This window comes from Pavona decussata, unplaced genomic scaffold (assembly GCF_977016875.1).
Source record: "Pavona decussata unplaced genomic scaffold, jaPavDecu1.1 SCAFFOLD_93, whole genome shotgun sequence".
NCBI lineage: Eukaryota > Metazoa > Cnidaria > Anthozoa > Scleractinia > Agariciidae > Pavona > Pavona decussata.
In genome coordinates, this window is record NW_028145510.1 from 1,128,485 (window position 1) to 1,152,073 (window position 23,589).

General features: G+C 39.1%; 3 protein-coding genes across 3 annotated transcripts in view; all 3 read left to right on the forward strand.

Moving 5' to 3' along the window:
- The first annotated feature begins 894 nt into the window (after positions 1-894).
- LOC146473492 (contactin-associated protein-like 2) overlaps positions 895-23,589 on the forward strand; it is a 129,443-nt gene continuing 106,748 nt past the window's right edge. The window contains exon 1 of the mRNA XM_085118154.1: positions 895-1,504. Coding sequence (XP_084974280.1) covers positions 1,003-1,504 — 502 coding nt within the window. The 5' untranslated portion in view covers positions 895-1,002. The remainder of the gene's footprint in view (positions 1,505-23,589) is intronic.
- Positions 1,372-3,403, forward strand: LOC146473493 (contactin-associated protein-like 2). The gene is made up of 2 exons (XM_085118059.1): positions 1,372-1,504; positions 2,781-3,403. Exon 2 carries the CDS (start codon positions 2,798-2,800, stop codon positions 3,401-3,403), a length of 606 nt encoding a protein of 201 aa, XP_084974185.1. The 5' UTR covers positions 1,372-1,504; positions 2,781-2,797.
- Positions 14,071-23,589, forward strand: part of LOC146473494 (contactin-associated protein 1-like) — a 131,524-nt gene continuing 122,005 nt past the window's right edge. The window contains exon 1 of the mRNA XM_085118165.1: positions 14,071-14,169. The gene's annotated coding sequence lies outside the window, so the exon portion shown is untranslated. The remainder of the gene's footprint in view (positions 14,170-23,589) is intronic.

Below are 23,589 nucleotides of genomic sequence, written 5' to 3' on the forward strand. Positions count from 1 at the left end.
GAGGTCTTCACGGCAGCCGCAAAAAAAATTCACATTAGAGCTGCTGAGAGACATGCAGGTTGTTTCCTTAGAATGCAAACTTGTCATGAATTAGATGTAAGGTAAGGGTGAAATTCTCAACTCGTTGATACCCTTTGAATGACGACGTCACAATACAAATCCTGAGTGATGCCGTCACAATATCGACGTTGCTATTGGCAACATACCCATATCGGTAATTTTTGAACTCCTTTGGGATCGACTTGAAAAACTGACATCCGCCCACAACCTCGTTCCCAGGGTCTCTCCTCTTCACGTCCCAGGGAGCTCCCTGGGAGATGAAGAGGAGAGACCCTGGGAACGAGGTTGATCTGCAGGTTCAAGCGGAAGCGTGTGATAAGGGCGGTGATTGAGTGGCCACCCCGGGTGTCCGCCGTCGGGCAAGTACCCCCACGGCTGAGTTCTATCACGATTTTATGGCATAGATCGATCCTAATGAATGAGGTTTAAGCCATGTTTACTTCGTAAAAGCAAATTCCAAATAATTTCTGAAAAAGAGCTGAACTGTTCAATGTCAAAACATATTGCAAAAATGTCTGGATACCTTCAGCACGCAGAGATGTAAAATTCTGTAAGGCTGGTACATTTCTACGTATACCCCAAGAAAATTATAGTAGTTTCTTGTAAAAGATTAAGGCAGTAAACTTTAACCTTAGACGCAGTCAGATTACCTAGAAAAACAATTTCTCGTTAATTGATATCGTTGCGAATTTAGACTGATTACAGCGTCTGGTTTTTTCCGGGGTAACATTGGCTGCGTTCTATGACTTAATCTGAAGAGTACAGTTAGTGTTTTTTTTATTTGTTTATTCAGCAAATGATATTTATTCGCATTTTTTGGTGGTTACGTCCACAGATAGAAACATTCCAAAGTCCTGCAGCGACCTGAAGAATTTGTTTCCTAGAGCACAACAACGCAATTATACTATTGATCCAGATGGCGACGGAGGTCTGAAGCCATTCATGGTTTACTGCGATATGGCTGACAAGAACGGAGTTGGCGTGACAGTCATCAGTCACGACAGTGAAAAAAGAACATTGGTGAGAGGATATGAAGGCAAAGGGAGTTACTCACGTGACATTCATTACACCGGAGCGAGTCTGTCTCAGCTGGCGAGTCTCACCAGGGTCTCCTCACACTGTGAACAGTTTATCAAGTATGAGTGTTATCATTCGCGTTTGTGGTTTAACAACGGTTCATACGGATGGTGGGTATCACGTGATTCTACTCAAATGACCTACTGGGGTGGAGCCTCCGAGAATGGCAAGTGTGCATGCGGGATGACCAACTCATGTGTAGACTCCAGATATAGTTGTAACTGTGATGTAAATGATTACGTGTGGCGAGAGGACAGCGGTCTCCTCACAGACAAGACACATCTTCCAGTTAAACAGCTTAGGTTTGGGGATACTGGCAATAGAGGCGAGCAAGGTTACTACACACTGGGAAAACTGAAATGCTATGGTACCGTATAAACTCACATATCATACACTCTGTTTTTTTTGTAAGAGCCTTTTTTAATAGAACGTTGAGGCTGAGATTAACCAAAATTTTAAGAACGGATTAAGAACGTTCCTCAGGCTGAGACTATTAAGAACGTTTTTATTTTGCTTATCTGTATATAAAATCAAGGTAACAAATGTAAATTAGCCAAAATACTTAAGGGCATGTTTTGTATAACATTAACAACGGGTGACACATTTTGATTTGTCATAATCAGCAGTTCTTGATACCATATCTCAGCATGTCCGCATTCGGATTTACTGAAATACATGTAGTGTATACCATGTAATTTAAGAACAGCTTAAGAACTTTTCAGCCTCAAATCGCACAAAAATATAAGAACGTTCAGCCTCAGCCCCAAAATTAGACGTTCTTATAAAAAAACAGAGTGTATGTTAATACGTATGAGTATTTACATTTGCCAGGATCAGTTTGAACCACTTTTTTCCTGAGAAAAATTTAAAGAATGAAAACCTACAGCAGTCATTGTCGTGAAACAAAAGCTAAGTCCAGATTAACATCTCTCTTGGCTCCTACCTCAGAAAGAAGAACTCACAATACAAATCATGTATGATGACGTTAACGTATTTTGACCTCGAGAAAAGGCTAAATATGTTTAATTATTATTCCACTATTATGTCATTTTACCAAATAAGGTCAAGAGACTGCGCAAAAATATGAGACCTTAATACATTGTAGTGTCCCGGTTTGACCAGTTTACAACAGAAAGAATACGGGCAAAGACATTTCACCAGCAAAAAGAGTATGAAGTATAAGTAATGTTATCCTACGTCAAAGTAAATGCAAATTATAAGGTTTGGAAGGAGAGATGAACCGATTCGACATAAAAAAAATTATTTTGCGAATTTTTTTCAATACTTTCACACCCGCGAAAGGGTGGAGGGAAGGGTTGTGAAATTCTGAAATTAAAGCTTGGTGTATTCAAAAATCATGAACCCAAGTATATATGGCACATTAATGAAGGTGATAAACTGGAACCTTAAACACAGTTAGAGTATATAAATTTTTATTAAAAACTGGCCCATTGGATAATGCAATTTCAGAATTTTGGTTGGCTCAGCGGCTTCTCGCCAACTGATCTCTGCCTCCTGTTTTCCCGGGACCAAATTGGCCTCTTTCAAACACTAAATCTGACGGGAGAACTGTTGCCGTTTCATGTTATGACGTTCTTCAGCAAGTAATATTTATTTGGATTTTTTGTTGGTTACTTCTACAGACAACAACGCGACGTCTATGCCAAAGTCCTGTAGTGATTTGAAGAGGTTCGATCCTACAGCACAGCAAGGCAATTACACTATTGATCCAGATGGCGTGGGAGGTCTGGAGCCATTCACAGCTTACTGCAATATGACTGACAAGAATGGAGTTGGCGTGACAGTCATCAGTCACGATAGTGAAAGCAGAACATCGGTGAAAGGATATGAAGGGAAGGGGAGTTATTTACTTGATATTCACTACACGGGAGCGAGTCTGTCTCAGCTGGCAAGCCTCACCACAGTCTCCTCACACTGTGAACAGTTTATCAAGTATGAGTGCAAGAATTCCATCTTGCTTCGCAATATGCATGGGTGGTGGGTGTCACGTGATTGTACTTATATGACTTACTGGGGCGGAGCCTCTGAGAGTGGCAGGTGCGCATGCGGGATGACCAAATCATGTGCAGACCCCAGATATGGTTGTAACTGTGATGTAAATGATTACGTGTGGCGGGAGGACAGCGGTCTCCTCACTGACAAGTCACATCTTCCTGTTAGACAGCTCAGGTTTGGCGATACTGGCGATAGTGGCGAGCAAGGTTACCACACATTAGGGAAACTGAAGTGCTACGGTAGCGTATAAACACCAATATTTTATGTTTCTGCTTCTTCACATTAGTGTATCTTGATGACGTTCTCTCCGTCTGTGTAATATTACCATACATTGGGAAAATTGAAGTGCTATGGTACTTACAAACGCGTTTGAGTATTTACATTTGTCTATGCTCCGGCTTTTAGCAAAGACGTAGAACCTTCGAAAGAGGTTTCGAAATGTGATCTAAATTATCATAAAATTTGGACAACTTTTTATTTGAATTTCCCTAAGAGTTGTTAATGGTTTGAGAAGCTATATCAAACATTTGAAAGAACGTTTAATCCCAATTCGAACTGAAACATCTCGGAGTTGTTAAAAAAATTGAGCTCGGTTGTGCCTCGTTTTTTCAACCCAGTTCTCGGTGTTGGGAACTCGGATGAAACGTTCTGCCTTGTGTTTGATATAGATGGTTTGCATTACCGCCATGTTGCTGCCAAAACAAAAGAAAATTTGCTCACATCGTTTGTTCCTAACCACCAAGATTGCCGCCATGACATAATGTACAATTTTACATCTAATCGCCCAGCCTTTAAAATTTTGTGAGCGGCCTGTTTGTAGCTAATTTGAGTTTCTGACAAACAGGTAGTCTGATATTTTTCCTTTAAATGCAAACGTGTAAAAAAAAAAATTTCATGCATCAGGAGGTAAGTTAGTAGTAACTGCAAAATCCTGAAATTTAATTTGTTGTAAAAATGCTAGCTGAAAGTAAAACATAAAAATTTAGCTGCGTACGTAAGGAAGACTAAAAACGCTCAACGTGCAGCTTAAGCAGTTGTTAAACATAAGCCATAGAAAGAAGACTCAACGTGAAATTAAACGCTGAATGTTTATCCGCTGTTTTGCTTTGAATTTCCTTCTTATTTAGAAAATCTATACATGAGTGAAAGCCCTTGTCCCACGCTCACGACAACATTAATCTATATTTCATCTTTAGTTTTTTTTTACTGAGCTTAGAATCTATCATCTTTTGTTAAATTAAGAACCAGCATTTTTCTATGTTAGCCTAGAAGAGTCTCTGCGTTTTTGGTGTCTCCAAATGCACATAAATTATAAATTAGGCTATTTTAGGCGAAGATCGCTTGCTTTTGCTCAGGAAGTAAGTTTTAACACCGACTATCCATAAGAACCTCATATTCAATTATTATCTACGAGATAGATTTCGCTAAATTTCCCACTGGCGAGATCGTGAATTTTGCAAAACTTGCAGCTGTTAGTTTTGGATAATACAGATCATTCAAAACTTCCTAATTCGCTAGCTATAAATGATGACCCTCCACGTTTACAATGTGATGAATTGCAATCATAAGCTTTAATTACTGTGTGAAATCTATGGGCACAAAGTTTATTTACTTTGAGCATTAATATTGCAACATGTGATTTAGCCCACCTTCAAAGGAATCAATTGTAAAAGTGGCTCGTTCTCAAAGGCTCTTCTACATATCAGTGGAAAGTGCCATCCATTGTCTATGAAAATCGGTTAAAAAAATATATTGGCCGCAATCCAGTTTGTGTGACACAAATGAGGGGTGGAAATTGTGAAATTCGACTAACACGGCCATATTTCTATCAACGTGTCATCAACAAATGTTAGCAAGAAACCAGGAAATGAGATAACTATCGCTTTGAAAATTCTCCACGAAGCACGATTAAACATTTCTTACCAGTTTGATTTTAATAAAAACGCTGGAAGAGTTTCATTAAAGCTGTCATGTAACGAGAAAGTCTATCACATTGAAGCGAATTTACTGTCCACCATGTTTTTTTTAGCCGCTGAACACTAAATGGAGTTGTTTACTCAGAAGCCACATGAAATATTTAATTATAATTAAGTTCCATAACCATACAACTGAGAAGGCCAACAACGTTTTTAAACTAATAGCTGTAGACAATCAATCCATAAACTGGTACTTTTCATAAAAATACAAGAAGGTCAACAACATTTTGCAAACAACACCTGTAGAAAATGAGTTTCTTTTAGGCACAAAACCTGCATGGGATGTTCCATTGTTTGCAGTGATTACATCCGGGTAACGCTACACTGTCTTTGATAGAAACCATTTCAGCAATAGTTATCGGTTCTGCACGCATTGTGTTCTTATGTTTTTAGGAATTTGCTGCTGCGTATATGTGCCGTTTTCTGAATGATCCAAGAAAATCTCATTTCTTAGCCCTATCTAGACCAGGCTTTTTTTAATTTGGCTTCTGAAAGGATGGGGGGGGGGGGGGGGGGCGTATTTCACTTGCACCTCCATAACTTCGCAAAGATAAAAACTATGACAGAGAGACTTGGAGGATGGATAGTACGTCAAAAGATGTTTTCTTTGAGGTCAACAACGAGAAGTGATGATGTCATCTGACCTGTTAATTTCGTTATGATTGCGAAATAGCGGCTATCTTGGATACTCTTGGGTTTCTGGAGTTTCCCCAAAACTTCAGGAAATCGCCAAAATTGAACGGCTCCGGTAAAGTGGTGCAATCCAATCAGACCTTGACACTTGTGTATTTCAATCACTGAGACTCGCTGAATAACATCAATCTCTCTGTAGTTTGCGCTCTTGCCTGTCAAAAACTTCAGGCTATTCTTGTTTTGATGAAGGCCGAGTAGTGTTTTATCGCTACTTGGAAAGCTCCTTGAAGAACAAGACGCGCCAAAAAAGATCCACAACATTTGTCGAGTTCCAGATACATCCGGAAATAAGGCTGACCATGTCCATCAAGGACCTTCTGTCATCGTCGAAGTCCAAAAGCATGCTGGTCACTTTGTTTGCCAATGGTTTATTAGCGCGCTTCTCCAACAACACGTCCTCAAGCTGGTCGTGGTTTACGATAACAAAATCAGATGTCTCGACTGTGAAGAACGCACCCACAAAGAAGCGGACACGCTGATCCCTTACCAGGTGTTGCATTCACTAGATGAGCATTTGTCGCGAGAGATTTGTGTATCCTCGCCAGACACTGACGTACTAGTCCTGCTGCTCGACTTGGTTTCCAGGAAACGTCATGGAAATCTGGATAGCCTGAAGTTTTTGACAGGCAAGGGCGCAAGGGCGGGGGGGGGGGGGGGAGTTTGTTGGTATCACGAAGAAGAGCTGGGTAAAAGCTTACATGGCCCTCGATAACGACCATCCCGCGATCGACTGTTTCAGAAAGCTTGGTGAGGGTCTTATCCAAAACAAGTTAGCCAACGGAGAGCTGCCGACTCAAGTTAAAGACCTAGAGAAATCTGTCTACCAAGTGTACTGCAAAGCGGCACCTACCACCCTTCCTGAACTTCGATGGGAGGTTTTTCGATCCAGGAACTTGGAAGGTGAGATTCTTCCTCCAACGCGTGTTTCCTTACTCCCACACATCACGCGCGCAAACTTCATGGCCATGCGCGACAAATCCTATACCACCAGCTGCCCAGATCTTCCTCCTATTAAAGAGAATGGCTGGAGTGAACACCAATGAGCATACTTTCCCGTTATGTGCCTGTCTCTCCCTGCACCTCAAGCTGTTGTTGAGCTTACCAAATGCAGCTGCAAGTCAGACTGCAAGGGACGCTGTGACGGTCTCAAGAACGGAATTCCATGCACTCCTCTTTGTAAATGCTTTGGAAAAAACTGTGCAAATCCATTCACAGATGACACACGAGTTGATGACGAGGAGGAGGATGATGATGCTCTTAGTGTGTAAGAACTTTAGTCACATTTTATGCACGAACACATTTAACGGAACTGTACATTAGTATTATACATAACAGAAAGAAGACGAATAGCCTCTGCGTTGTTACTATGGGACTAACGAAAGTCAATGATATTTTTGTATGAGAAAACTGAAAGAGTACATGCGTTTCACAAAAAAAGGAAAATAAAGAAGGTTCTGCACTTAACTGGACATCGCACGTAATGGAAATCATTTGTTAGTTAAAGTTTATCAAAAATGCACTGTTTTGCTTTACAAAAATAAGAGTTCGAAATCCAAGAGGCGGATCCAAGATGGAAGCCACCAAAATAGCAGGCAGTTAATCCTGACGTCATCGCTGGTTGCCATGGTAACCAATTTAAGTCATACGATGTACGTCATCAAGATCAAGATTCGTGTCAAGTATCGTCGATGTATCTTGAGTTAGAGCAAAGATATTCGCAAACCCTTTTTTTGCATCTAATTAACATAAGTTAAATCCTTAAGTAGCCAGAAACATGGGAAGACGGGGTCGGAAAATTTGAACCCCATCGGATTCTTATTATTCAGCCCAAAATAAGTGCAAAAGAGCGAAAAAATCCATTTCGGCACGAAAGTCCTACTGGATTACACGCCGTACCGCACTAAATTGCCGGTTTTCACTGTCACGCCATTGCCGTGTGCGTGAAAAAAAAAAATAGAAACCATTCCATGAATGAAGTCAAGAAATTTACATGTTATAGATGATAAGTAAATAAGAAACCTGTCCAAGTGTCAGGTCTGTGCGGTATTCCGTACTCGAGTTATTTGACAAAATGTTTCACACAAATTTATAGATCTTAGTATGGAGACGCCATGTTGGTGTCCCTCTGAGGGACACAAACAGGGAAGCCGGAAATAGGAAAAACATCTGGAGTTCACTTTTGCCAGAAAAGAGGTTTGTTTTCCCTTGTGAATTTTCGAATGTTAAGATAAATATTTCTCCTCAAACTTAAATTGTTTAGAATGCTGAAAATCACCCGAAGAGGCAATTTTAAGATAGCGAACAGCTCTGTCACGGCCGTCCTCTTGACTGTCACGCACGATGAAAACTCGGAAATTGCAACTGTTCTATTTTCAAAAGGAATGAAGGTAAAAATTTTGTAGGCCTCCCGGTTTTGAATTCTAGAAATTGGTGACGTCACGTGAAAACCAAAAATATATACTTATTACAATATAAGTCTAACTTGAAAAGCTTGAAACATTAAGTGCACCACGCTAGATTCGAAAAACCACTAAAAAACACTCTTTAGATGGGCCGTCGATAAAACCCGGAACAAAGAACATTCCGGAACATCCCGGAACATCCCGAAACACGAAAAAATATATATTAAGATACAAAAAAAAAAAAAAAAATTAAAATAAAATAAAGGAAAAAAATGAAAAAAAAAGGGGGGTGTATATTTATATTAAAATGAAGTTACATCGTATCCGAAAAAATTGATATAAGAAGAAGTACGGAGTAGGTGGGACGGTAGTACAATGGGGTGTTGTAACTGACCACAATGAATGAAGGCGCAATTTCGGTTATGAGGAACTTAGGGAGCCCCCCACTTCGGTTATGAGAACTTAGGGGGCCACCCAACGAGTTTTAGTTCTACTCTGAACATCAGGAAATTGATTTTTTGGTCAGCCGAGCCGGAACTGATCCATTTCTGGCGTAGCGGACGATAAGCACGTGCTGCAAATGGCGGGAAAGTACTTGCGCCTCCATTCAGTGTGGTCAGTTACAACACCCCATTTATCGTATGTATCATATATCCCCTATTATAATAAGGGATACATGAAGTACATACCATTGAAGTACACCCTCATTTTTCCTTTATTTTTATTAATTTTTTCTTTCGTGTTCCGGGATGTTCCGGAATGTTCCGGAATGTTCTATGTTCCGGATTTTATCGACGGCCCTTAAGATGTGGCCAAAAAATATGTGGAAACGTATTTCCCATCTAATGCAGCGGCACGGAACCTCGAGGAAGAGGTACAAAAAACCCTTAACTCCATGGAAAAAATTTAACTAAATTTGAAAGTAGCGAACAGGAGGACTGACCGAGCTAGAATGATTAATATTTCCCGCTAAAACATTAAATACTCAAAACTGTCCCTTGAGAATACTAAAACCTCTCAATCGTGCCATCAGAATAGTAATTTCTGACTAATTCGTTCCTTAGTCACTCAACCGTCAGAAATTACATTTTTTGTTAAGCACAACTCGGGCAAAATTGGGGCCGTCGATAAAACCCGGAACATGGAACATTCCGGAACATCCCGGAACATTCTGGAATATCCGGGAACACGAAAAAAAAATAATAAAAAATTAAGATAAAAAAATGAAATAAAATAAAAATTAACGAAAAAATGAAAAAAAAAAAAAGTGTGTGTATATTTATATAGAATGAAATTACATGGTATCCGAAAGAAATTCATATAAGAAGAAGTACGGAGTAGGTGGGACGGTAGGAAAAAATGGGGTGACACTGAATGAAGGCGCAATTTCGGTTATGAGGAACTTAGGGAGCCACTCACTTAAACTTAAATGATTGAAATTAAATGTTGACTTAAAGACGACGTTTGCATACAGAGCGAAATTTCGCAATATATATTATCAGGTAAGGTCTTCATTAGAAGAGATGTGTTAAAGTGTTTAACAATCCTTAAAGCTTAACATCTCCGAGTCAGCTCTTTTACATTTAAATTAATTCCTAGTACGTAATACCTTCGTAATGAAAACCGACCCTCATGGTGAATTGAAAAGAAGATATTTAAACTTTCCATGCATGACGCACTTAAGGATACTTCCTGGGTTCGCGGGTGTCCTTTGGAAAAAAATTCGTACGCGCGCAAGTTTTAATAAACCTCTAACAAACTATATATCATTATAAAGCTTAATAAATGTAGTTTCCTATAAAAAATATAATTGAGCGATCTTTTCCTTTTTTAAGTGCCAGGAGCCAGTAGAACCTCGAATCCACCGATGGTCGTTCCATTGAATTAATCGGTTATCGAACGCCGCGCGAAGAACGAAATCGCTGCACAGTGTTATTCACAAGGCATCAATCAACAAAAAGGTGTCCGGCTTTTTCGAAATTCTGATTGGTTATTTAGATATCCACGTCTAAAGTTTGAGTAGCAAAAAATATTTGAGTCGTGTTGCGTAAACAGTTGCCACGGGAAAAATATTTTGAAAATCAAAATTCCCTGACACTTTTTTGTTTGTCATTATTCCTCGAATCTTCTGGCCAAATTTCACGACAATCCGTCAAAACTACATACCCTATTAATTCGTTCAAAGTCGACATACTCTGCCAAAATTCAAGTGCAAGTTTTCGCTCGATAAAGGTTTGCAAGAAAAACAAGCCTCCACAGGAGATTATGACACCTCATTAAGTGGCGAGCCAATCGAGCAACAGGACCCCATGGCGTCAACAACAATAGCACAGAATTTCGCGGAAAAAGTATCGCGTTGCAGACACGTTTTAGACTCCGCTGTTGTGATCGAGCGAGATGGGGAAAGTGGCGAAAGGAAAACGTAAAAATCAACCAGGAAAACGGGGAAAAACCAAGGCTAACGAAACCAGAAACGCGTCAGCGGAGAGTTTGCCGAACTGTGCACTACTCGGAGGAGTGCACTGATAACAGAGATGAAATCTATTGGGTTGGTTGTTCGTTTTGATTGCGTGTAATGTAATTTACGCTTCAAGCTAAAGCGATTATTCATTTCGTATCAAAGGAAATTTATAATGAAAGAAAATCGCATTTTTACTGTTATTTAGGTACGATGGTGATTTCTTCGTAAGAAATATTCAAGATAGCGTGGAGCGGAGCAAAAAGCGAGAGAAAGGGCCACGCAGAACGCGCTATCTCCAGTATTACACGTGGGCTGATACGCTTCTGTTGAGTTCTATTTCATCGGTCTAATTCTTGCTGATTTTATTCCAATTTTATCTCGCTGCAGAAGAAAGAAATCGGCCCAGAGGATGTAGAATATGATATTTGATATTTTCACAGGACGCTTGCAAAGTTACGGCTGCAGGACTTTTGCACGGCAATCGACCTCTGTGTACTTGATCCAATAACAGTGGATTAAATTGAAGGCCGCTGCTCCAGTTCTTCGTGATCACCTTCGACAGAACCTTCAACGTCGACTAGAGTTTCTTGGTCGAACCAAGAGCCTTTGTTGTTTTCGATCTTCGATGAAACCTATCTTTCCCTTTTTCTTAGGCCCTGGCATCTTCCGGGATTTTATCCACAGGCTCTTTTCGTTTTTTGATGACTTTTCCATGTGGGAAGCGCCGGCAAAGAATAGAAAATTCGAAGTGAGAAATTTTCTGCAGGCGAGATGTAAACAAAATATGCCTGCCTATTTCTGAAATAAGAGCTCCCGGATGAAGCGTTTGCCGCGAAGATTCCTCTGGGGCGTCTCGCACTAAGAAGATTATGACACCTTTTTTATTTATTTACTTTTAGATGGAAATACGTTTTCCAAAATATCTTGCGCGCTTTTTAATAGTTTTCAATTTTTTTTTCAGTAAATGTTAGATAAAATCCCCAAATTCTATTTGGTCGAAAAAAATGTTTTTTCCCTTTTTTACCCTATCGAACCCAGGAAGTACCCTTAAAAGCAACGTCTTCTATAAATTTGTGATTAACAAGGATAAGTCTTGTTTAATTTTCACTTTTGACCGCGGAAGCCTTTTTAGTGTGAGCATAGATTTTGACCACTTTTTGCTGAATAGGATGAGGATTGTCTGGAATTGGATATAATTTTCACGAGTAAAATGGAGTTGGAAGGCCTAACAAGAATGTCGTGTCAGAAATAGGTTAGGAAAAATCACATATTTTGGTCTGAAATTAGGCAAGAGTTTCAATAAGTGCGCCGGTGGCAAGATTTAGGTGTAGCCATTATCATTGCGTTCGACCTAGGAAGAACGCTTCCTAATACGGATTTGAGTTGACATTTTATGGGACTTGTCGTCGAGGGGTGGGTCGATGGATCTTGGGACAAAATGTTGCCTGGCAACAGTGAAAAACAAAGTCTGAATGACACCAGACAAAGGGAAGGTTGCTAGGCAGAAACAGGTTGGAAGACAAACACGCAGTTTGTTGGAGCAAAATTTGCATACAGCGGGGAGTTTTGCGTTCAGTGGCGAGTCACATTTCAACTGCAATGTTCATCAATATTCACTAGATGGAAATATCTCCGCAGAATCTTTTACCTTTCATCCAGAAATATTTTTTGTGAAAGATTGCATTGAAGAAATTACACGTTTTGTGGCAGCGGTAAAATAATTTTCCGTGGGAAATAAATTCATCGAACACGACAACGCTGCACGCCCTTTGTACATTTCGTCGTGTCAGAAATAGATTTCAACCCCATGCAAACTAGCCTGTGGAACTACGAAAAGACCATGCTCATCAAAATAGTTGCTTTGTTCGGAAAAATTAATCTCCTCATTTAATACTACAATACGGGTGAAGAGGGCTTTCCACCCAGCCCTAGCTTCGCGAGGTTTTGCGAGTCACGTATTTCTAGTACGTTAGTATAAAATCGAAATACAAAAACGTGATCTGAAATATACACGCATCAGAAACTGACATCAGGCCCCGGTTGTTCAAAGAGCGGATTATTTTATCCAGGGGATAATTCGCTATCCAACGGATAAAATCTATTGGTTGGAGTACATTTTGTCCGCTGTATAGCGATTTATCCACTGGATAGAGTTATCCGCTCTTTGAACAACCTTGGCCCTGAGATGTCTTTCAAAACTGTATGCAAATTAGCTCGATTCAGTTCGACATTTTTACGGCTTTATAGTCGCGTAAGTTTGGTAAAATACTTTTTCAGTAGAAGACCAAAATAGTGTGATGGCCTGTAAATTCCCTTTTACTCAAAGATTGAAAGCGTTTTACCGAAAATATTGTGTATTTTAAAGTTCGACAGTGTCACGCAACAGGCGGGCCGAAAATACGTTCTCTTATTTTTAAGTTTAACAACGTAGCCGCTGAAATTTTAAACTCAGCTTCGTTTATTGCAAAAATTTTAACTTAGTAGTTACCCATTACGTATAGATATAAAAGGACGAAAGAGCTACGTAAAAAAGTGTCACGCAGCAGGCCGTACAATTGCGCAACTTGGGGCTGCAGTGGGACAATGGAAAGTAATTCCTACTGTTTTGTTAAAATTCCTTCCATTTGTTCAACAATTCCACAGAAATTGGACGAAACACGCAGTTATTAATTTGAAACGAAAACCTCAAATATTCTACTATAAGATGCTAGTTTTGGGTAATATACAGAAAAAAAAACAGAAAAAATAACAACAAATATTCAAATTAAAACGAACATGAAAGGGTGCACAACTTTGCCAAATTTGTTCACTTTAAGGTGTCAAACGCACTCTATAATATTTGATTACTACCAGTCATTTGTCAGTAGAAGACGACTGACTGTCTCTGTGCCTTAACCAAAAGCGAACTGTCATTTACGGCCAAAGAAAATACGCTACTTTGGCTGGTTTGGAGCTACAAAACCCCTCTCCATTTTACCGAAAAATTGGTTTTAAAACAGGGATTTCGCGCAAAATGAAAGAAGAAAATACGATGGAGAAACGCCTGAGGGTTTTCCGTGCTCATTCGCGTATTCTTCTTTGGCGGCCCAAAGTAATTAGCTGTTAAAATCGTTGCGCCACGGGTAAGAGATAGATAAATTAAATGTTGTCTTAAAGACGACCTTTGCATGCAGAGCGAAATTTCGCGATATGTATTATCAGGTAAGGTCTTCACTAGAAGAGATGTTTTAAAACAAAATTTACCGCTTTAAAATCTTTATTTGTGAGGCGCTATCTGAAAGCAATTAGAGCAGATTAATGAAGAAACCAATTGGAGTAAATATAAGGAATGACATGTGAAATGCGGGTGCAGCCTTAATTTGCCAGTAAAAGAAGCAATGGTGTTCCGGTGTCTCAACCATAAGTAAGCATTTAACTACGGGCTAAACACATACTGTACTTTGGGTGGTTTGAAACTACACAAACGGTGTCCATTCTAGCAAAGGTACGTTTTGAAATCAGTTGAAGTAGTGCATAGATTTTTACCACTAACGAAGTCCTAGCTACTCATATGTTTGACATGATATTGGTCCATGAACCAATTTAGCTTCTTGTATGTTTCTAGCAAGTTAACATGATCATTTGGAAAATTTGGATGATATGCAATCGACAAGAAGGTCGTGTCTGAAATAGAAAAATCACATATTTTAGTCTGAAATTAGGCAAGAGTTTCAAGAAGCGCGCTTCCCCCGGTGGCAAGATGTAGGTGTAACCATTAAAATATATATTTAGCCAAGCTTAAAAGCGGAGTTCCAAAATTCCTATTTTTAATAACATTTATAAAAGTCTGCTTATTGTATGAACGTAATAACATTATGAGTTCCTCATCCATTCGGAAGTTATATATATTTTTAATGCATATGCAGCTAAAGCCAGCGACACACCTGGCGATTTTATACGCCGATCGCGGCGAATGTGATCGCCGCCGATTACTGCAGACACACTTGGCGATTTTGTTTCGCCGATCGGGGCGATTTGGCAGTTTCGAAAAGTCATGTGAAAAAATTGCCCAACCTGACTTCACTGGCGATTTGCAGTGATGAGCGTAGAAAACCCCGGGAACGGGCACACTAAGCGAATGCTGGCGAATTTAATCGCCGATATCTGACATGCCAGATATCGGCGATTTTATACGCCGATCTCGGCGATCGGCGTATAACATCGCCGAGTGTGTCGCTGGCTTAACTGCTCCGACATCAACAATAACAATGTAATACAGAGGGCAGAATTACTGAATGCTGATTTGTTGTAACAGAGGGCAGTTTTTCGTAATTTTCCAGTCACCGAGGGCAAAATTACTTACTCCTGATTGGTCAAGCGGCGAAAATGCTCGCTCCTGATTGGTTGAGCACGACAGTTTTACATTTCGTTGGTTTCTGCGTTTTGTGTCCAAAAACAACGAGTTCTTCTTGGTTCTTTGGAGTTCGACTCTGTAAGTCGGGTTGTTTGTACCAAAGATACATGGAAATCAAGTGCTGCAGCTAGGACGGCAGAAATTACTCCTCAAGTTCTTTCTTTGGATCCACCGTTTGCTATTTTTATCGATCTATGTTCGTCTGGTAGGAAGCTTCACAGCGCAGGTGAAAATTAATTGATGCCTAACATTTGGTTTTATCGTTGTTAGTTTGCTCCTGAATTTAACTTGTATTCTGTCTTAATTACATGTGTATAATGGGAACTGTTCTCGTCGGCGGTTTTGTTTGTTTTGTACGCCACGAAAAATTAAATAATTTGTTGGTTTGCTTGCGCCTACGCTGAGTGTTTTACTGACTGTTTACGAAGTCCCTTCATAGTTTAAAAAACATTTTTCCCTCTGTGTTATAAAAGCGCAATTTAAATAGACTCCAAATGATATTTATCTTTTCTGTTTTTAGTTATTCTTTTTACGAACCGGTTTGTGAACAGTCAAAGTGCGCTACGTAACACTGTCACTGTCTAGTAAATTTTGCTTATCAAGAAGGCCGTACGTGACCCTCAGAGAAAATGGCTACACTGACCAAAAAATACTTCAAATATGTCCTTGAGTAAGACTTTCAGTGAAAATTACTCACACAGCTTAATCTTTGCCGTTATATCCTACTGTTTTAAGTATTTTTGTTTGTTCTCAGACAAGATTGTCAGAAATAAATGCTAAAATTAGAAATATATGCAAGAAAAACTTGTCAGTAGTTTATGCAAACGATACTAACAATGCTGCCAGACATTTGTTTGACTGACTGTTTTAGCTAAATTTCTTTTGAACGAAGCAAAATCGGACGAGATTAGAAATAAAACTCCAAGGGAAATAACGAACATGTACCGAAAAAAGAGCTTAAAAGACTGCTCTGAAGTTAAACAAGTTGCAGTGTCAACACTACAAGAAAAACAATATCTTGCAAAACAGCAAAGTTTTGTCAACAAAATCACATGAATATACTCGCCTCTTTGGAGAATAACCAGTCCTTTTATTCGATTGCGGATTTTTTGGTTCGTTTTACAACGTTAAGTTTCACTTCAATAGGAAAAATGCAGTGTTTCATCGCGCCGGATTAGAGTAAAATAATTTCTCTTCAAGATTCGGCCGCTGTTTATGAAGTGCCGCCTCTAAAAGCTGCTAAATGGGTCGATTTGTTTCTCCCGCCGCGAGTCAGTTACAAAACTCAATTTGTCCTACCGTCCCACCTACTTCGTACCTCTTATATGAAATTATTTCGGATACAATGTAATTTCATTTCATTTAAATATACACCACTTTTGTTTTTCATTTTTTCCTTTATTTTTATTTCATTTCTTTTTTGTATCTTAATTTTTTATTATTTTTTTTCTGTGTTCCCGGATGTTCCGAAATGTTCCGGGATGTTCCGGAATGTTCCATGTTCCGAGTTTTATCGACGGCCCAAAATTGGTCGAAAATTTTGGCGTAAGTTTGAAGTTCACCAAACTAAAGTAAATGATACCCAGGCGAAATTAAAAAAAAACGTTTATGGTTTTATGATGCTGGAAGAAAGTTCAACAAATCCCGATTAATTGCTTTCTTCCCCCCGAAATGTTGGGTCAAATCAAACAATAAAAAGCCCTAGCAAGGAAGTGTACTAACGAGAGGCGCCAGTCGATGTACTTTTCGTGTAAATGTTGTTCAAACTACTTCCTCTAAATTTATCACTCCAAAGCTCGGCTGCAAAACGCTGTAAACGAAAGTCTCATTGGGCGATCTGAAAAGAACTCAGTTTGTATTTTATCCCCCTTAACGACGTAGAGAGAAATTAAACACACTTCCCTGCAAACACGTGTTCCTGCCATACACTAAACTCATTGCTATTTCAATAATTTATGGTTTCTTTTCAACTAAAAGATGATGCTTTTGTTTTCCATTTGACGTTCTACCTGTCATAACCAGGCACACCTATCTTAATATCGAGGAAGGTAGCTTCTCGAAGTGAGATGACAAAAAAAGCATATATTTGGTAATTCTGTTACCTCTCCTTCCTCCGACAGCGCGGCAGGACTCAGTGAAAAATTTATATTTGTGTTTACACCGGGTTATTAGCCAATATTAGATTGGATAAAGCAAATATTACTGGAAACAGTGATTGAACTAGGCTTTGCTTTTGGCGCTCACCAAAGACGTTAATTCACCAGAAACATTAAACGGCATGGAAAAATGAATGGACTCCATTTCGGCCTTATGTGTTACATGTCGCTATTTCAAGTCATAAAAACCAGAAGTATAGTCGTGTCGAAGAGAAAGATCTCAGCGAGGATTCGCTCTCTTTTACAAAAACTACAGCTCCAGCGTCACAGACAACTATTCCGACTGCCTTGATTTGTTTAAACAGATCATTTGTAAATGAAAATATTTTCTTCCAGGCAAAAATCGATAATTTATTATGCTACGTGTTTCAAGCTTTACACAGATACTTTAATCGTTGACTAAATTCTCGATACCATTGATATTGGTATAGAGATTAATTTTTGAACATTTTGTTCCATGGCCGTTTTTTTTTTTTTTTTTTTTTTCATTCTCTCCGCACGGCTCTCATGTGTTTGTAAACACACACAAGATTAAAAGCTCTGAAATAATTGTACAAAAAGCCAAAGACTATTTTCCCGTGTTCTCCATTTGTGAACATTTTTCCCATTACGTGTAATTCGACGGGAGTTTACAAATCATTTGTAAACGAAAATGCTATTTTTCCAGGCAACAATCGATATCTTTTCTTTATGTTATGTGTTTCAAGCTTTACACATTTTACCCGTTTCGATACCACCAATATTCGCAGAGAAATTATATTTTGAACATTTTGTTTTGGAGCCGTGTACATGCAATGCATTTGCGCCGCTCTGCTCTTATGCGCTTGGACTACGCTCTGTGTTAAAGTGTTAAAATTTTTGTAAGGTCCAGAATTATTTTAGTAGGAGCGATATTGACTGAGTTATGATTTTTCAAACATTTTTATCCGAGCGCCAAATAAGTCTGGGAACCCTGTTGAGCAACGACGACGATAGCAACAACATTTGAACAAAAACAATCGCTCCGCAATTAAATTTTGATACATTTCTTTGCCGTCCTCCGCAAAACAACAATGCGAATTTAAGGGAATTGTGGAGAACATGAGCAAACGATGGTGAATTGTTCTTTCTCTGTTAACTTGAACGCAATTCCTACCAATTTAGGCAACTTGCTAGCTGTTTATTAGTCTAATGCGTTTTTGAGCAACAATCAATGTTTTTTTCTTTATTTTACGTGTTACAAGCTTTACAAATATACTTCAATCGCTTCGATAGGATAAATATTCGTAGAGAAACTAATTTTTGAACATTTTGGTTCGGGGCAGTTTTGTTCGCACCGCACGGTTCTCATCCAGTTGTAAACACACTTAAACACGGAGCGATCCTATAAGACCAGGCTGAACGGTTCAGACTGTCAATCAAAAATCAAAAACGCGCGTATCGGATTGGTTGATTACCAAAAATCTTATTTTAGCACGTTCAAGTTCCCGCAACATTAATTCGAAAGGATGTGACGGAAAAGCTCTTTTAGTTCGAATTATTTTGTTCAAAATCAATCCAACGAATATGGCTACAGGAGAAGAATTTAGAAAGTTAAGTTATCCGTCTATTTTGAGATCGGAAATTCATTTATCGGCTGGTAAAATCTTATCCTTTCGAGATATTTCCGAAATGATTAGGATAAAGTTCGTAAACAAACTCTGTCTCGAAATAGGTTGTTCTTCTGAAACCGGCTTCCGAGATGGAATCGCTTCGATCCTTTGTGTCGTTTAGTGGGGGAGAGATAAGTAAAGACACAAAGTCGCGAAGGCAAAGCCTAAAAGAAAAAACGGAGCGGGAAACGGAGGAGAAAAGTGAAGTGTCTCAAGCGGCGAGCGATCGCACGCAAGACGACGGAGCTGATAATCTTTTTGAAGGCGGCCTCTCTATTGCTTACTGTATATAATAAAACTTAGAATATATTTGGTACTGGCTAATTTTAATACTGATGTGAGAGCCATTGCCATTATCATTTCATCAATAAGATACATGAGAGCAACATCGGGTCGTGTTTTGTTTATATCTTTGGTGATTTTTCGAATTAGCAAATATTCATGGTCACTCTTTTCTCGTATCGCGCTTCCAGCACTGTTGGTGTAAGGCCATCTTCGTCTAATTTTCCTTGACTTCGATTTTCTCTCCCGTGTTCTCGTCGCCAGCGTCAACTTGGGCCAGAGGTTCGTCTTGATATGGCGTAATTTCGCTATAAATTACATCGTAATCTTCATCGTTTCCCTCTTCGACATCTTCTTCCTCATTGTACCGGACATATGTGAAAATTCGCTCATTTCTGAATCGCTAGACATGTTTCCTTCCAAGCTCGCTCACTTCCCAACAAGGCACTTTGACAACGCAAACAAACCCGTGGCAACAAAGTGACGTCACGATTTGGTGAATTTGGAAAAATCTCGGCCCATTCCCCTGACCATTTTTCAGGGTAAAATAGCACTGCTTTGAAGGCCTGTAAAATCCTCAGAGTTCTCAAACTTTGGAAACCTGCATTTTTAAAGGTAACCTTTAAAACTAAATAAAAACAATTTTCGGTTCATAGGCACTTTAAATTGTAATATATGAATAAAAATGGGGATTTTAATTAGTGTGTTGTTATTATTACTTTAATGGTACCTATATTCGAAAGTTTCACTTATTTCTTTTACTCCGGATCCCTGTTTCGTGTATTTTGTTTATTCAGTTAACGATATTAACGTGCCTCTTCTCTATCTTTGGAGAGTTAAAAGGTCTGTTACTTTACTATCACTAGACGAAAAAATGGATTTGGTCCAAATTTGCACTTAGCAAATTTAAGCAAATTTGGTAAAAAGATATAGCAAACAAATAGCAATGCTGGTAAATGCCGCATTTGCTATAGGTTTTGCACGGGGTAGCAAATGGATATGCAAATACGTCATTTACCACCCTTGCCACTAGTTTGCTATATCTTTTTACCAAATTTGCTTAAATTTACTAAGTGCAAATTTGGACCAAATCTGTTTTTTCGTCCGGCGTATTAGAGCTAAGTCTACTTTGATTGACGACCTAAGATTGAATTAATTTTTCTTTCAACATAGACGGAAAATTATGCAATGCTGATTGGTCGAGACAGAGGGTATCGTTTCTTTATTTGATGATTTTTTTTTGAGGGCAAAACTACTCCTATTACTACTATTACTATTGGCTGAGCACGCCATTTCTATATTTTTGGTTTCTTCATATCATTTTGTGCCCAACAACAATAGGAGTCTTCGGAGTTTGACTTTTAAGCAGCCAACAAGCAAGGTTCTTTGGAATTTGTTCAGTCTCTCTGGCCTACAAGTAATTGTGGTTGAGTTTCTGCGAAAGTGACATGAAACATTCGTGTTCACACCAGGACCATATTCATTAAACCCTCCTAAGTTAAGATATATCTCAGTATTTTTTCTTAACTATAGACTATTGCTAACAATACATGCATGAAAATCAGGTCCGACAGGTTGAAAGAAAATGTGTAAACAGGAAACAGCAAGATAAGTTATTTGTGTTAAAAGCTAAAATTGGTTTATCGGCTATACGTCTAGCGGAGTTGTTTGGTTGAAAAACAAATCATTCATGGCAACCATGCTCTTTTGCCGCGGTATGGCTTCTTGGCAACGAAAGATAACGAAAGAGAAGTGCTTCTTTAATGGGAAGATGGAGCAGGTCAAATTCACTGGAAGAAATTACGGAAAGATTTCCGCACAGCCTCATATGTGCACCACTATCATACTAGCATATATATAAACGTAGGTTCGATTGACATACAGGGACACTGTGATGGTATCATAAATCTTAAACCGCTACTTTTAAAATGATCGTATATCCGTGGTAAGGTGCATGTAAGTGTACAAGAGAAAAAGCATCTCGTTCCTTGTAGCCCTTGTGATAATGCTATTTTTGTCCTATTTTGAAATTGCCAAATTAGAAAAAAAGCACCGTATTTTGCTCACCAAATCGTCCCCAATTTTAGAGATAAAACCGATCTTTGCAATTTACAGTGAAGATATTATTAAGACAGGAGCCTATATATTCGTACAACGGAAGTTTCATATTTAGACTTATTTTAAGGACGCCGCCTACTAATAAAGAAATATTTTTGTGGCTGTTTATGACTATGCGAGGAAAGCAGATCTTAGCAAGGGCTATTGAAATCCAAAAAAGAAAATTAGAGATAATCAAGAAACAATTATTGTAAAAAAAGGAAAAAACAAACAGTAAAATACAAAGAAGTGTAAGGCGTTTTAGTGTTTCAAAATTAAAGGTTTATTATTTCTAAAGAAAAGCATGGCCGTTACCCCAAATTTTCTTTATGGATACCAAGAGTACCTGCAAAGCTCTGTTTTCTCTGCATGGTTTTAAACCGCGCAAAAATATCCATGCAATAAGTAAGCGCCACCCATAGGAAACCCGAGTATCTCGAGATGGGCAGAACGGGAGAAAACCGTTCCTTGAGAACATCTCTGTTTCCATCCACCGATCTGTAATACAAAATTCACCCGAGCAAATACTTTACACAAAATTACCGCTGTTTTCAGAGCACTCCTAAAAAGATTGCAATTCATTGTTAGTGCTTATACGAAATCTAAAAATAACCCAAATTGTGAGAACGCTGTTTCACTGAACGCAGTATGGTTACTTGGACGCTCCTGGTAATGGACTTCTGCGTGAAAGCCGCGTCGGTCTCAATGGTTTTTTTTTTCGTTCGCAAGTACAAAGCACTCTGGCATGAGACCATATGTGCCAGCAAACCAGAGCACTTCGTTACACTTCTTCCTCTCTAACAGTAGAGGAAATTGTCAATCTTTTAGTATTTTGTTGTTGAGTACAGGCAGCACTCATTTGGAGGCTCTGCTTCAAATTATCCTAGTAGCGTTTGTACAGGATTAGCTTTGGTAAGCGAGTGTACTCCATCCGCACAACATGGTCGGTACTACCAACAAATACATGTCTTAAGAACGGATTTTGTAGACGATAATTTTTTGTGCTGGGTCCAATATCATTGTAGTTAAGCACTCTGGTTAGTTTAAGACGACAAAAGGCAACGCTTTCGTGCTTCACATGATTTTGGACTTTTGTGAGTGGATGTGGTGGTACTACCGCTTCTTAGATATCGAGACTTGTTGACAGCCTTGAAGATGCTTCCACTGATCTAGTTTGGGTCACTGATTGTTTTTTTGCGACAGATTGGTCTAAAACGTATGTTTTGGAGCTACTGATTATCAATCCAAAGGACTGACTACGTCTTCAGCAAAACTGTCAACGGTCAGCTGATGAAAGATGTTCAATAATCAACTCACACAAGATCTTGGTAGATGTGTTCAGTCAGTCGCCGGTGGAAAAGCTTTCAAAATTTGCGGCGAAACAAATGCTAACCTCCATATCTAGATCTGGTGTAGCTACTTTCAGAGCAGCATCAAAGAAGATATTCACTAACACAGAAACAAGAACACAGCGCTGTGTCAAGTGGACTGTTTACAGTCCCCTGTATTTTTGGCGTTTGTAACGGTGAGCGCAAGCTGGGGAGACTGTAGTCTAAACTACCGAGGGTGCGGGAGTGGGACAGAGAGAGGCGGGAAACGTATTTTTCCCTCCCCTCCTGCCCCACACCATGTACCCTGAGTAGGAGCCCTCTCGGTAGTTTATAAACAATTTTCCCAGGTTGCGTTCGCCGTTACCAACCAAGATGGTGACAGTTCGATCGAAGCGCACGACTCTCAGAAAATCCCATGGAAAAATAGTGGATTGTGATCAGTCTAAATGTCAAGCTATTGTTGACTGGGAGCTAGTGTGATAGTTAACTATCGACAAGTACTCTTGCTTTTGCGCCCTAATGCGTCCAGCTCATGATGGAGACAAACCTATTAGGACACGTTAGTTTGAAGAGCAGAGTCCGCAAGGTGTGCCGAGAAAGGCTAAGTTAAGATGTATCCTAAGTATTATTGCTTCTTGACAAAAATCTATTGTAGCACTAAAAATAGTCTATTGTTAAGAAACAATACTGAGATATATTTTAACTTAGGAGGGTTTAATGAATATGGTCCTGGTGTGAACACGAATGTTTCATGTCACTTTCGCAGAAACTCAACCACAATTACTTGTAGGCCAGAGAGACTGAACAAATTCCAACAACTTAGCTCAAAATGGTAAATTTTGAGCTTTTTTCAAAAACAAAAGTGGCTGAACAGATCGCTAGAGCAGCTTGTAATTAGGGATAGAAAATGTTTTTTTGAGAGGGGTGGGCAAAAAACCGCAAAATTCTTGCAAAGCTTCAATTTTCAACAGAAAAAAAGTGCTCGGCGTAACTAAAGCAAAAAGATATCTTGCA

Coding starts and splice junctions, on each gene's coding strand:
- LOC146473493 (XM_085118059.1), top strand. CDS start 2,798: ATGCCAAAGTCCTGTAGTGATTTGAAGAGGTTCGATCCTACAGCACAG.